General features: G+C 39.2%; 1 protein-coding gene across 2 annotated transcripts in view; it reads left to right on the forward strand.

Annotated features, from left to right (window-relative positions):
* LOC133550664 (RPA-related protein RADX-like) overlaps positions 1–16194 on the forward strand; it is a 42488-nt gene that overhangs the window by 9917 nt on the left and 16377 nt on the right. For both annotated transcript variants that reach the window (XM_061896607.1, XM_061896606.1), the window contains exons 2-10: positions 2803–2945; positions 3020–3212; positions 5157–5265; positions 5675–5775; positions 5855–5968; positions 6041–6136; positions 6225–6392; positions 12343–12500; positions 12563–12681. In XM_061896607.1, coding sequence (XP_061752591.1) covers positions 2803–2945; positions 3020–3212; positions 5157–5265; positions 5675–5775; positions 5855–5968; positions 6041–6136; positions 6225–6392; positions 12343–12500; positions 12563–12681 — 1201 coding nt within the window. The remainder of the gene's footprint in view (positions 1–2802; positions 2946–3019; positions 3213–5156; positions 5266–5674; positions 5776–5854; positions 5969–6040; positions 6137–6224; positions 6393–12342; positions 12501–12562; positions 12682–16194) is intronic.

Genomic DNA, 16194 nt, shown 5'->3' on the forward strand with positions numbered 1-16194 from the left:
AGCAGTGGACAAGTCGGGCCTCCCCGGAAAGTTCAAGGCTAATATGTTCTTTTTTAAACAAGACATAAATTGTACTTTTGTATGTACTCATTTTCAAAGAATTAAATTAAAGGGGCTGTTTGCCACATCTACACAGATGTCTAAAGGGCGCTAACTTTCCAATGTATTTTACACTGTATGTTGGAGCCAAATTTCCTCATTTTGTTTATCTTGTTTTATTTTGTTGTCTCTAAATGATTGCTGGCGTCTGTTCATGCTGATGGTTTTCACTGGTCCCCGTCAGGGATAGGACTGTTGCTATGGTGCGGTTGCCATGGTAACCTCGTTTAATCAAGGGTTCAGGTGGTAGCACTGAGGTGCGCTCTTATGGAGGACACAAACAGTTTTACGACCGTGCCGTGTGTGGTCAAGTGTCGCTGCTGTGATAATGTTCAATTCAAGGTCAGCATACTAACAATGACATGTTCTAAAGCCTACATTTGATTTCATTTTGTTTGCTTAAAATAAACGGATTGTCATATCCCAAAAATGTCCACAATACTTGACATTGAATCATTTGCAAGCGTCAAACTAAGTCATCACAGTTTCCCTCAGTATTAGCTTAAAGGTAAAGGCTATACACCGTATATCCCACTCTCTTCTGGTTTCTAGGACGTAAGGGTGTAACTGCATACGTACGTAGCACATGCATGCGCATACGTTTTGAGTGTTGTTAGCTAATAATAGCAATTTGGATGGATAGCGTTATTGTTCGTTGGTTCTCTTGGACTACTTTTGTATGTGTGCTCCCGCTCTCTGCATGTACATGTTGACAATAAAGGGTGAGTGACCACCCTAAACACCAATAATTTTATTCGAGGCTGTTGAAATTTTTTAGTACACAAACTTGGTAATTGTGAACAATATAGACCGTTTTATCACAAATAGGTTCTGTTAAACTATTATTGCCACATCTACACAGATGCACAAGCTTGCCAATGGTGTCCCTGTAATATTGTTTGCTTCGAACAATTTAACTCTGAGCAAGTTGCAAACAGCCCCTTAAGCGCTTCCTCTTGGAAGCAATACTTCTGTCTTGAATGAATAAAATACAAAGATGTAGCATTGCACTTTGCATGCAACTAAATAATATTCTTTAACATTGAGATTAATAAAGTGCAAACGTAAAGCTTGTGTTTTGAATAAAATACTTCTGTCAATAAAAATATAATATTATACATTGTATTCAAATGAATAATCAAGTAAAACATTAAGAGGGGGCGTCGGCCTGTTGCGGAAGGGGCTGGGTGTGTGTGTAAGGAACAGTGTAATTTCGCCTGTTGCCACCATCACGTCTCCATCTCATCGCTGCGTTGGGGTGGGGTGGGGGTGGGGGGGGGCAATAGACTACAGACTGTGGTGAAGTAGGCCGCCTTCGTTGCGTGAAAAAGCACACAATTTTCGGCTGATTTTTCCGCTCCGTATGCTGAATGGCAATATACAATATGTATCTCAATATTTTTTCCGTAAAGTAAAAACTAAACACAAATAAGTCACCTCAAGGACTGCGAGTGAGCTGAGCTGCCGCTTATAATTCTAGAACGTCATCAGGCTCATAGTGATGTTACTAGTAGTTGACTTGGAAGTGTTTATTATAATTTGGCGAGAGTCTGCTGCATTATAGTCACCTGTTAAAGTTACACCTTTTTGCTAACCCGCACCGTTTCTCCTCTCTGCCTGCCTCTGCTATGAGCACTGACTCCATGCGCTCTGAATACTCACTGCTGATTGGCTGTTACCGCTCTGTGTGTAACTATTTAGGATGTGTGGGTGAGACAATGCTGGGTGCTGCAGAGACATACTGACAGAGGCAGAGGCAGTACGAAGCGTAGCAGCTTGTTAAGACTTTAGCTTAGCACCAAATGATAATATAAATATATTTAATAAAGTCAAATAAAAATAAGGCAACAAGAGATGAATCCTACACTTCTCTTTTGTAAAGTAGATCTGAACAGCCGATATGGGCATCTACATCAACCATATGATTTGCCTAAGAAGCTGGTCAAGACAAAAATAATTAAAAAAAAATATGAACAATACCCACCCCAAGTTAATGCTGTGCTGCTTATCGTGAATAGTCCGATACTGATTATCTGTGAGTGAGATCAGCCGATATGCTTTTGACACATTATTAAAATGTAACGATATCAACACAAATTTTAAAGTACTTGCTGCCTCAGTTTGTTTTATTATTTATTAATTGTCTGAGCCAAACAAAGTCAGTAGAGTACACAAAAAACACACAAAAGCAATAACTGCTATCTACTACTCTTTTAAATCATTTGTTTTTTGCCCTTTAAAATCCTCCTGTGTTTAGGGATTCATTCCCAAAGTTTGTAAACAATAACAACACATACTTTCAATAACAATAACACATACTTTTTCGATCGATCGGAGCATTTTTAATTGTTATTTTAGCTGTCTTCTTGATGTTGTGTATGTTTTAACGCCATTGCGACGCTTCAAACAGGGAAGTGGCCAATAAGAATAAGAGTGTCACAGAGCATTCGGAAAATGTACTAGTCAATTAATGGATCTCTCACCTGTTGTGAATTTGGCCATTCAGCTCCATGTTAGAGAACAGAAAGTTGTGCAAACCGTACTGAAACATTAACCAGTTGGACAACATTTAGAGAAAGTCCAAATAAAAGTTATAGTCAAGTGCATTTTTGGTTTACACTGAAATTTCACCTGAAAGCAAAATATCCTAAATCTTTGTTAAAATAATAAGCATGTGTTTTATTACCTGTCTCCTGTCAACAGTGTCCAAGATCTCTCTTCTTCATAGCCTTGAGTCATCTTTCAGAAGCTCATATACGCACCTCCCTCTCCTTGTGAGGATATTGCATAAATCCAGATTGAGGTATTACGGCAAGATGGGGTCCAAGATAGATTTTCCCTACCAGGTGAATTTAAAACCATCAAGATGTGACCTTCACCGTAGTTCAGTTTGTGTTAATTTCACTTTCCTTTCTTTCAGGCATACTTTGAAGTTGCTGACCAGAGTGGCACAATGTCTCTTGTGCTTTGGAATGAACTCTGTCCACAGTTTTACCTCTCGCTCAATGTCGGAACGGTGTTGTACCTCCAATATTACTCCCTTAAGCAGAGTTATTTAAAACGCTCGCGCCCACAAATGGACCATTACGGAATTAAGGAATTTACCTCAATTGGTACGTTTGCAATCACATTGACACTTTTTTTGCGTGTGCCTGTGTGTGAGTGAGCGATACAACCTGCAGAGGCGCTGTTGATACTATTTTGTGCTTAGGCTGCTATACAGTACATATTGCAACATGGAATATATGCAAATAGCATATAGACACTAAGCACATTACAATTATTTAACACATTTTTGAGACGGATAAATTACATGAAATTCTATAATTAAATACAAGATAAGTACAAACCCCGTTTCCTAATGAGTTGGGAAATTGTGTTAGATGTAAATATAAACGTAATACAATGATTTGCAAATCATTTTCAACCAATATTCAGTTGAATATGCTACAAAAACAAAATATTTGATGTTCAAACTGATAAATATTTTTTTTTTTGCAAATAATCATTAACTTTAGAATTTGATGCCAGTAACACGTGACAAAAAAGTTGGGAAAGGTGGCAATAAATACTGATAAGTTGAGAAATGCTCATCAAACACTTATATGGAACATCCCACAGGTGTGCACGCTAATTGGGAACAGTGGGGTGCCATAATTGGGTATAAAAGCAGCTTCCATGAAATGCTAAGTAATTCACAAACAAGGATGGGGCGAGGGTCACCACTTTGTAAGCAAATTGTCGAACAGCTTTAGAACAACATTTCTCAACGAGCTATTGCAAGGAATTTAGGGATTTTACCATCTACGGTCCGTAAAATCATCAAAAGGTTCAGAAAATCTGGAAAAATCACTGAGCGATGATATTATGGACCTTTGATCCCTCAGGCGGTACTGCATCAAAAACCGTCATCTGTGTATAAAGGATATCACCACATGGGCTCAGGAACACTTCATAAAACTACTGTCAGTAACTACAGTTGGTCGCTAGATCTGTAAGTGCAGGTTAAAACTCTACTATGCAAAGCGAAAGCCATTTATCAACAACACGAAAGAACGCCGCCGGCTTCGCTGGGCCCGAGCTCATCTAAGATGGACTGATGCAAAGTGGAAAAGTGTTCTGTGGTCTGTCGAGTCCACATTTCAAATTATATTTGGAAACAGAGGACATGGTGTCATCCAAAACAAAAAGGAAAATTACCATTTGGATTGTTATAGGCGCAAACTTCAAAAGCCAGTATCTGTGATGGTATGGGGGTGTATTAGTGCCCAAGGCATGGGTAACTTACACTTCAGTGAAGGCACCATTATTGATGAAAGGTACATACAGGTTTTAGAGCAACATATGTTGTCATCCAAGCAACGTTATCATGGACACCCCTGCTTATTTCAGCAAGACAATGCCAAACCACGTGTTACAACAGCATGGCTTCGTAGTAAAAGATTGCGGGTACTTTCCTGGCCCGCCTGCAGTCCAGACCTGTCTCCCATCGAAAATGTGTGGTGCATTATGAAGCGTAAAATACGACAGCGGAGACCCCGGAATGTTGAACGACTGAAGCTCTACATAAAACAAGAATGGGAAAGAATTCCACTTTCAAAGCTTTACCAAATAGTTTCCTCAGTTCCCAAATGTTTATTGAGTGTTGTTAAAAGAAAAGGTGATGTAACACAGTGTTGAACATGCCCTTTCCCAACTATTTTGGCACGTGTTGAAGCCATGAAATTCTAAGTTAATTATTATTTGCAAAAAAAAAATTACGTTTATGAGTTTGAACATCAATTATCTTGTCTTTGTAGTGCATTCAATTGAATATGGGTTGAAAATAATTTGCAAATCATTTTATTCCGTTTATATTTACATCTAACACAATTTCCCAACTCATATGGAATCGGGGTTTGTACATTTAAGAGTTTTTTTCTGGTTTTAGTAGTACTGTTATTAGTACAGTATTATTATTGGTAAAAGTCATGAAATGTGCTTTTATTGAGTGCCCTGGAAAGGTTAATGTTGACCAAAAGTAATGTTAATGTTGTAATTCTTTCTTTTCTCTGCAGAAATCTCCCTGAACTTTCGCAATCCAGCTTCAGTCATCACTGTAGTGCCACCGAAGAAAGTTCAACCTCAGTGGTCATTGCCTGATGTGTCTTATCGTTTCACCACAAGGTGATATATACCCTAAACCATTTTTTTTCAAACTGTGGTACTGTACTTCTAGTGGTACGTGGGCTCCACATAGTGGTACGCCAAATAATCACTTGATTAAATTAGAGTGGTTTTTTTTCCAACAGTGTTTGTTACTGGTCAAACTTTATGCAATATTATGTTAAATGATGTTTTTAATAAATACTTAGGCCTACTACGCTACGGTATTTCAATGTTGGTCATTATTGTGGTGCTTGGTAAAAAAGGTTTGAGAACCACTGTCTTAAACTAATCAGCTGGCTCTCTATACTTGAGGCGACACACACAAGTTGTTTGGTTTACAGCATTTTTGTTTTATTTTTATTTTAAAAATTTTTTTCCAGCATTTGTGTTGTAGTCTGAGTAATTCTATATTTTTTCAATTTGTCAGATTAAACCTTGGGAGGTTTTCCAACAACTCAGTGTGTGACATCATCGGTTTGGTCACTTTTGTAGGTCGTGTTGAAAGAATAAAGTGTAAAAGCAAGAATGGTGAGATGCTAAATATTCTTCATATTAATATGAATAAATATCGATGTGTGATTGATCACATCCATCCTCATTTGTCTAGAGAAGTACTGGACGTTCCGCTGGGTCCACATGGTCGATGGAACATCAGAGCAGCCTTTTATCCTGGAGATTTTTTCCTCTTCTCAACCTGAAATCTTTGTAAATATAAGCCCAAGTGAGACAACTCTTGTGGTACAACCACTGGCGTATTTTTGAACATCTGAAATACATAATCTCTCTCCCATAGTGACCTACCTAGTGTGCACTCAGATGCGAGTATGTCAGGTGGATGGCTTGTTGCCCTATCTCACCACTAGCTGTGAGACAGAGCTGTTCATTACTGGTGAGCACTGTTCATATTATAAATCCCATCAGTCTATAAAAAAAAAAAACAGAAACATAAAATACTCTTCACTTTTTTGACATTACAGGCTACCACAAAGGTCAACCATATGTAAATGAGCCTACTGTAAATAACTTTATCCAGTGGACTAAGACTCAGAAGGACAACGTGATTCTCCAGAAGACAGCTGTTGGTGGCTATTACTCTTACCCTCATGCCCCGCAAAAATTCACCCAGTCTGTGGCGGAGACATCAGGTAACAATTATTCTTTTTACCTCTGTCTTTTATAAAGAGAAAATCCAAGTTCCACGAAGTGGAGCACTGATGTCATAACTCCTGGCAGCCCTTAAAGGCATGTTTGTACTTTGCATTGAAAAGTACTATAGTTTTAGTACTCTGGTGCAGTGATATATATATATATATATATATATATATAATATACACAGTGGGGCAAAAAAGTATTTAGTCAGCCACCGATTTTGCAAATTCTCCCACTTAAAATGATGACAGAGGTCTGTAATTTTCATCATAGGTACACTTCAACTGTGATAGACAGAATGTGAACAAAATAATCCAGGAATTCACATTGTAGGAATTGTAAAGAATGTATTTGTAAATAATGGTAGAATTTGTTGAAAGGACTAATTGGTACAATCCGACTCTGCATGACAGGGGCGTCCTCCTCCCTGAGCCAGACTTGCACCTGACCGCATACCGCATAAATTTATTTTGGTCAATAACAATAATTCAACTCAATACTTCGCAATATAACCTTTGTTGGCAATAACAGAGGTCAAACGATTACTATAGGTCTTTACCAGGTTTGCACACACATTAGCTGGTATTTTAGCCCATTCTTCTATGCAGATCTTCTCGAGAGCAGTGATGTTTTGGGGCTGTCGCCGAGCAACACGGACTTTCAACTCCCTCCACAGATTTTCTATGGGGTTGAGGTCTGAAGACTGGCTAGGCCACTCCAGGACTTTCAAATGCTTCTTACGGAGCCACTCCTTCGTTGCTCGGGCGGTGTGTTTGGGATCATTGTCATGCTGGAAGACCCAGCCACGTTGCATCTTCAAAGCTCTCACTGGTGGAAGGAGGTTTTGGCTCAAAATCTCACGTTACATGGCCCCTTTCATTCTTTCCTTAACACGGATCAGTCGTCCTGTCCCCTTAGCAGAAAAACAGCCCCAAAGCATGATGTTCCCACCCCCATGCTTCACAGTAGGTATGGTGTTCTTGGGATGCAACTCAGTATTCTTCTTCCTCCAAACACGACAAGTTGAGTTTATACCAAAAAGTTATATTTTGGTTTCATCTGACCACATGACATTCTCCCAATCCTCTGCTGTGTCATCCATGTGCTCTCTGGCAAACTTCAGACGGGCCTGGACATGCACTGGCTTAAGCAGGGGGACACGTCTGGCACTGCAGGATTTGATTACCTGTCGGCGTAGTGTGTTACTGATGGTAATCTTTATTACTTTGGTCCCAGCTCTCTGCAGGTCATTCACCAGGTCCCCCCATGTGGTTCTGGGATTTTTGCTCACCGTTCCGATGATCATTTTGACCCCATGGGATGAGATCTTGCGTGTAGCCCCAGATCGAGGGAGATTATCAGTGGTCTTGTATGTCTTCCCTTTTCTGATAATTGCTCCCACAGTTGATTTTTTCACACCAAGCTGCTTGCCTATTATAGATTCACTCTTCCCAGTCTGGTGCAGGTCTACAATTCTTTTCCTGGTGTCATTCGACAGCTCTTTGGTCTTGGCCATAGTGGAGTTTGGAGTCTGACTGTTTGAGGCTGTGGACAGGTGTCTTTTATACAGATAATAAGTTCCAACAGGTTCCATTAATACAGGTAACGATTGGAGGACAGAAGAGCTTCTTGAAGAAGTTATAGGTCTGTGAGAGCCAGAGGTCTTCCTTTTTTGAAGTGACCAAATACGTATTTTCCACCATAATTTACAAATAAATTATTTAAAATTCCTAAAATGTGAATTCCTGGATTATTTTTTTCACATTCTGTCTCTCACAGTTGAAGTGTACCTGTGATGAAAATTACAGACCTGTCATCATTTTAAGTGGGAAAACTTGCACAATCGGTGGCTGACTAAATACTTGTTTGCCCCACTGTATATATATATATATATATATATATATATATATATATATATATATATATATATATATATATATATTGAAATATCCATCCATCCATTTCTACTGCTTGTCCCTTTTGGGGTTGCACCAGGGATGGCCAACCAGTCAGAGACTAAGAGCCACTTTTTTTACTGTGTTACCGCAAAGAGCCACATCCTACACATGGGCACACATGAACATCACCCCATCCCTTCCTTACGCGTGCACACACACACACACACACACAGACCTCTGCTCAGCCATATTTATTGTAAATTTCACACACCAACATGACTCCAAGACCAGAAGCTCGATATTTTCAACAATTAACATTGTGTGCACTGTCTCACACACACAAACTCTCAGTTCAACCAAGTCCACATACAAAATTATAATATTTTTTGTCTTACTATGCATGTTGCTTAGTGGGAATTCTGGCATTCCTTGTCATGGACAATTCTCTTCAAATCTAGCTTGTATTCCGTTGTTGGCACTCGAAGCAATTCTTTCACATGGGTGTCAGTCAGAACAGATCGATGATTTAATTTCACATGTTTCAGGGTAGAAAACACAGACTCGCAGATGTACTGTATGTTGACCCAAACATTGGGGTATTTTTCCATTGGCACACTTTTCTAGGATTCAGTGGTCCCTTCCCTTCAAGCAGCTTTCAGTTGGTCCTCCTCACAAAGATCGATCATCTCCATTTCAGCCGCAGCCTCATCTGTGACGAGCAGGGCTTTCAAACAGTCTGTGTCCGCATTAAATGGGTCGACGAGGAATGCAATCTGTGGCCTTTTCAGTTAGAAATCATGAAAACAGGTCACAACGCTTTCGTGCAGGTTTTCATCCAGTGTCGCATATCTGTCTCTTTTCTTTTTCAAGGTGGCGCTGGTGACTTGCCCGCTGGCTTTTCGCAGAGTGGGAAAATGCGTTAAATCTCTCTTTTGAATATAAGCCTTGTACAGCTTCAGTTTGTTGATAAATGCAAACACACTTTGCATCAGGTCAGGCAGACTTTTTAACTTACCCTGGAGGGTCAGGTTCAGTCTGTCCAAGTGACACAGCATGTCGACCAAAAAAGCCAGATTCATAATTCACTCGAGGTCCGAGTGCTCGGGATAGTCCTTGTCCTTCTCTTCCATGAACAGTTTCACAGCATCCAAAAGCTCAAAAAAGCGAGATAGTACCTTCCTTTTTGACATCCACCTCACAGTGCAGTACAGCGGCAGGTCACCTGGATGCCCTTGGTCCAGCTCAGCGATAAGATTCCTAAATTGCTTGTAGTTACGTGCATGTGTGCGGATGTAGTTGACGATTTCCATCACAGGCTTCATGACGTTGTCTAAATTCAATGATTTAGACACAAATTTGCTCCCTGTGGATAATGCAGTGGAAATTCCAAAACTCGGGAAATGTTTTGTCAGATTTGCACAGCCCCTCAAGCCCAATCACAGATCCGATCATGGCTGGTGCTCCATCTGTGGCTATTGCAGTTAATTTCTGTGTGGGCAAATTTGCTTTTGCAAATGCAGCCATCATTGTTTCTTTCACATCTATGCCACAAGTTCTGTCTTTTAATGGCACAATATCAAACAGTTCTTTTTTTTTAATCACACAATCTTTTGACACAGACCGTGCAAATATTTTCAACTGACGGTTGTCTTGTATGTCACAACTCTTATCAACTGCGACACTAAAATACTCACATGCTTGAAGGTCAGAGTGCAACTGTGATTCAATAACCGTGTTAATGTCCGATATTCTGCGTTCAGCAGTGTGGCGGGACAGTTGGACTTCTGATACCTTTCCTTTTAGTTTGTCGTCCTCATGAGGCAAGAGTTCAACAGCGTCACTTAGGCATTTTTTAACTAAGTCCCCTTCATTGTATGGATTTTTAGCCTGTGCAATGTTCAAAGCCAGCTAATATGATGCAAGCGTTAGGGTCTCTGAGTGCTTCGTAAATTTTTGGAAAAACTGTTTCTGCTTTTCTGCCTGACTTTTCAAAGTGGCCAACTTGTGCTTACAAAGTTTTGTCACTTTTGGAAATTCCTGGCCGATGTTAGCATGGAGTGAGCTAAAGTGACGCTGAAGATTTGAAGCTTTGAAATGCGCTAATGATGCCTGACATATAAGACAGAATGGCTTGCCATTACGTTCAACAAAAAAATATAAACTCTCCCACACTGTTAAAATGTCCTGTGTTCTTCATATTTTTGTTTTGCTGTGCTTTTTTTCCCTGCCATTTCGAGAGCGAACTTGTCACAAATTGTTTATTACTGTGATCTCACGCAGATGCACCTTTGACGTCTCTCAAATTGGCTTCTTCTTTTTCTTATGTGCAACTCAAACCGGCTTAAGCCGGGCGAAAAAAGTAATCAGAGTATTGTAATCCAAATATTTTCTTTTTTTTTTTCGTGATTATCACGATCACGGCCGATAGAAGAGGCCGTGTGTTGTGATGATACGCGGAAAAAGCAATAAGTACAAGTTTGCCAAACAGTAAAATAGTTCATGTTTTGGCACATTAAGGCTGTCATCATCATAATAAACATTTTAATGTGATTTGCGCAAACTTGTGTGTTAGATTAAGAGAAATAACTCCATACTCTATATTAACATGCTAATAATTGAAGCTTGCCCTCTCCAAGACTGAGAGGAGGATTAGTCACTCTCCACACAGCAGACCAGGAGACAACTGCTTGGCTGAAGAACTTTGCATTCGCTAAATAAATTAACTGCTTTTGTAGGGTTTGTGTTTTTGGCTAAAATAATAACCAGATGAATCTGTGGCATGTCTCTAGAGAAAGGTCTCAGACTAATGCATTACCAGTTGTCTGGGAATTTTGACATTCACTCTTTGGAAAAATAACTAGGGCTGTAAAATTTAATGCATAAAGTTCTGCGATAAATCAGCACCCCCCGCAACCCCAAAAGGTACATGCGGTAGAAAATGTATAGATGGATGTGAAAAATATTGCATTAACCATATATGCATGCAGCACGGTGGAAGAGGGGTTAGTGCATCTGCCTCACAATGCAAAGGTCCTGGGTTCGATCCTGCGCTCGGGATCTTTCTGTGTGGAGTTTGCATGTTCTCCCATTGACTGCATGGGTTCCCTCAGGGTACTCTGGCTTCCTCCCACCTCCAAGGACATTCACCTGGGGATAGGTTGATTGGCAACAGTAAATTGGCCCTAGTGTGTGAATGTGAGTGTGAATGTTGTCTATCTGTGTTGGCCCTGCGATGAGGTGGCGACCAGGGTGTACACTGCCTTCCGCCCGAATGCAGCACCCCCGCGACCCCAAACAGGACAAGCGGTAGAAAATGGATGGAAGAAAATGGATGTATGCATATAAATTAATCACACAATTTATTTTGAGCTTAAACCATGAACGGTTACCTGGAAGGAGGCGTGGGTTGTGATATGGTCAGTGATTATGTTAATGCATACGCCAGCGCAAAGATGAGTGAAGAGACTCCGACTGTTGTGCTCGCTGACGGATTTCAGATAAAATGTTTACTATATTTTGGCCAAATGAATGTAGTGCATTTAAGTAACACAATAAAAGTTTTCCTGTATGACATTCTGACAATAAAATTGGAGTTGTCCAAATATTGGGGTCTTTTTTGGTTAATTTAAATTAAGCAAGCCAGCAATAACCCCGTATTAACATTAATAGCACCAAAAATATTGTCATGCTTGTAACATTACGACTTTATACTTTTAATTTACTGTACCTATTTTGTTTTAGTGTGACCAAAATACCTTCTTCCTTTCGCGATTTGTAGAAATTGTGAAATGAATAACTGGTTCTCGTAGTGGTTGGCAGCAATCAATAATGAGGTCAAATGTATGTTGACCTGTAGCGCTTTCAAAAATGTATGACTATGCTTCATTTGTATTTTCTAGCATTATTTGTTTAGAGTATCAGACATTTTTTGCGTCGTTACAAGCTGTTGAGCTGTCTGAATGAACCGATTTATATACCATAGAGTTTAACAAAAAAAGTCAAAACAGTCAGACTTTTATCCTATTGAATGTTGTTTTTGACTCTTTAGAGCAAGTTCCACTTGTGTCTGTGTCCGACTTGAAGAAAGTGTTGGCGACCCTGCATTATAGAGAGCATACAAAAGTTGCTATTCAAGGTCAAATCACAGCTGTAAGATTTGTGGAAAAGTCAAGCACGACAAAAGCACAAGCCCCTGGAGAGAACGAGGTCAGATACATTATTTAAAATAAATGAAAAATGTAAAATAACATTTCATATACGTTCTGCAGATGCCCATTGTTTCCTCAGCTGGACAAACATTATTGGATGTACAAGAGAAATCCTCGTCTGGATCAAAATCAGTGGAACAATTAACTCCCAGAAAAAGAAAAAGGATAATACCAATAAGGTAAGTTTTTGTTTGCTACGATTATGTAAACACATGGATGTAATTTGGGGGATGGCACCTCTTTAAAAACGCAGTTTTTGTCCGCTGGCCTTTTTAATTTTCAAAAATAATGTATGCTATTGAATGGAGGCAAGTCAAACGCTTGTGCCAAGCGGAAAACCACTGCTCAGACTGAAGCCTGTCCTTTTAGACCGCTCACAAGCTCATTTATTGGCTTACTTAGGCAGCCTTCGTGCCAGTTGACCAATCAGTGGTCAGATGCAAGTAAACCCGATCAATCCCAGGAGAGATATATTCATGATGTAAATTATTTCAAAATAGTTGCTGTTTTGCTGTTAAACTGGTGAGTGAGATTACAAACTTTTCCAAACACTGCTTTTGTAATATTGCGTCTGTAGTTTATAGTACATTATATCGTACCAGGAAGAGAGCAGATCACAGAGACCTTCGAGAATTTTTAAATTCTCCGCGTCAACCCCGACATGTGAGATATACCTTGTAAGATGTCAATTAATAAATGACAAAGTGCATTATATGAAATTTAATAACAAACGTAATTGCCTTGCCAGACATACCTGTCCCGTATTTATGTGTGTGTGTATATATATATATATATATATATATATATATATACTGTGTATATATATATATATATATATATATATATATATATATATACTGTATATATATATATATATACTGTATATATATATATATACTGTATATATATAGCCCTGCGATGAGGTGGCGACTTGTCCAGGGTGTACCCCGCATTCCGCCCGACTGTAGCTGAGATAGGCGCCCCCCGCGACCCCAAAAGGGAATAAGCGGTAGAAAATGGATGGATGGATGTATATATTTATATATATATATATATAAGTATATATATTAGGGGTGTGGGAAAAAATCGATTCGAAATCGAATCGAATACGTTGTGCGATTCAGAATCGATTCTCATTTTTAAAAAAAACTATTTTTTTATTTTTATTTTTTTTATCAATCCAACAAACCACTACACAGCAATACCATAATGCAATCCAATTCCAAAACCAAACCTGACCCAGCAACACTCAGAACTGCAATAAACAGAGCAATTGAGAAGAGACACAAACACGACACAGAACAAACCAAAAGTAATGAAACAAAAATTTAGCCTTTAAGCTTTTTTATTTCACTTTTGTTTATTTTTTTGTTTATTTTAATAGTATTTTTAGAATGTGCCGTGGGCCTTTAAAATATTAGCTGTGGGCCGCAAATGGCCTCCGGGGCACACTTTTGACACCCCTGCTATATATAATAAAAAATAAAATCTGATAAATCTATGGATAAAAGGAGAGCCTGGCGACGCATGCGCATTTATCATAACTCTCTCGCTCTCTCTGTCTCTGACTCCCTCACGAATGTTGCTGCGTACACCACTTTTTTTTTTTAACCCCTTCTTAACCCTGAACGTACATTGAAAATACACGTAACCCTAACTTAAAATGCCGGACATTCGAGGCATTTAAGAAACTCCACCTGGACAGCTCCGCAAAGAGGACATCCCGTAAAAAGAGGAGGTATGGTTAGTCTATCATGGCCCAGTCGTTGCTAGCATGCCGTGTGTTGTTGTTTTTTTGATTGATTGAAACTTTTATTAGTAGATTGCACAGTACAGTACATATTCCGTACAATTGACCACTAAATGGTAACACCCGAATAGGTTTTTCAACTTGTTTAAGTCGAGGTCCATTTAAATCAATTCATGGTGCCTCGGTGTGCATTGTTTACACAATGTGCCGTGTGCTACTTAATATGTCCGTGTCGTTCGGTACACCTCTGAACCGAACCGAAACCCCCGTACCAAAACGGTTCAATACAAATACATGTACCGTTACACCCCTAATATATACATATATAAGTATATATACAAACCCTGTTTCCATATGAGTTGGGAAATTGTGTTAGATGTAAATATAAACGGCATACAATGATTTGCAGATCCTTTTCAACCCATATTCAATTGAATGCACTACAAAGACAAGATATTTGATGTTCAAACTGATAAACTTAATTTGTTTTTTGCAAATGATAATTAATTTAGAATTTCATGGCTGCAACATGTGCCAAAGTAGTTGGGAGGGCATGTTCACCACTGTGTTAGATCACCTTTTCTTTTAACAACACTCAATAAATGTTTGGGAACTGAGGAAAATAATTGTTGAAGCTTTGAAAGTGGAATTCTTACTCATTCTTTCAACAGTCGGGGGTTACCGCTGTCGTATTTTACGCTTCATAATGCGCCACACATTTTCTATGGGAGACAGGTCTGGACTGCAGGCGGGCCAGGAAAGTACCCGCATTCTTTTTTTAAGAAGCCACGCTGTTGTAACACTTGTCTTGCTGAAATAAGCAGGGGCATCCATGATAACGTTACTTGGATGACAACATATGTTGCTCCAAAACCCGTATGAACCTTTCAACATTCTCTGGCGCCTTCACAGATGTTTAAGTTACCCATGCCTTGGGCATTAATGCACCCCCATACCAACACAAATGCTGGCTTTTGAACTTTGCGCCTGTAACAATCCAAATGGTTATTTTCCTCTTTGTTCTGCAGGACACCACGTCCTCTGTTTCCAAAAATAATTTGAAATGTGGACTCGTCAGACCACAGAACACCTTTCCACTTTGCATCAGTCAATCTTAGGTGAGCTCGGGCCCAGCCAAGCCGGCGGCGTTTCAGGATATTGTTGATAAATGGGTTTGGCTTTGCATAGTAGAGTTTTAACTTGCACCCACAGATGTAGCGACCAACTGTAGTTACTGACAGTGGTTTTATGAAGTGTTCCTGAGCCCATGTGGTGATATCCTTTACACACGGATGTCGGTTTTTGATGCAGTACCCCCTGAGGGATCAAAAGTCCGTAATATCATCGCCTACGTGCAGTGATTTCTCCAGATTCTCTGAACTTTTTGATTATTTATTGGTAAAATCCCCAAATTCTTTCCAATAGCTCGTTGAGAAATGTTGTTCCAAAACTGTTCGACAATTTGCTTCCAAAGTGGTGACCCTCACCCCATCCTTGTTTGTGAATTACTTAGCATTTCATGGAAGCTGCTTTTATACCCAATCATGGCACCCAACTGTTCCCAATTAGCCTGCACACCTGTGGGATGTTCCATTTAAGTGTTTGATGAGCATTCCTCAACTTTATCAGTATTGCCACCTTTCCCAACTTCTTTGTCACGTGTTGCTGGCATCAAATTCTAAAGTTAATGATTATTTGCACACAAAAAAAATGTTTATCAGTTTGATCATGAAATATGTTGTCTTTGTAGCATATTCAACTAAATATGGTTTGAAAATGATCTGCAAAAAATCATTGTATTCCATTTATATTTACATCTAACACAATTTCCCAACTCATATGGAAACGGGGTTTGTATAAGTATATACAGTATATCTATGTATATATATATATATATATATATATACTTATATGTGTATATATATATATATACTTATATGTG

The sequence above is a fragment of the Nerophis ophidion genome, linkage group LG04 (assembly GCF_033978795.1).
Source record: "Nerophis ophidion isolate RoL-2023_Sa linkage group LG04, RoL_Noph_v1.0, whole genome shotgun sequence".
NCBI classification, from domain to species: Eukaryota; Metazoa; Chordata; class Actinopteri; order Syngnathiformes; family Syngnathidae; genus Nerophis; species Nerophis ophidion.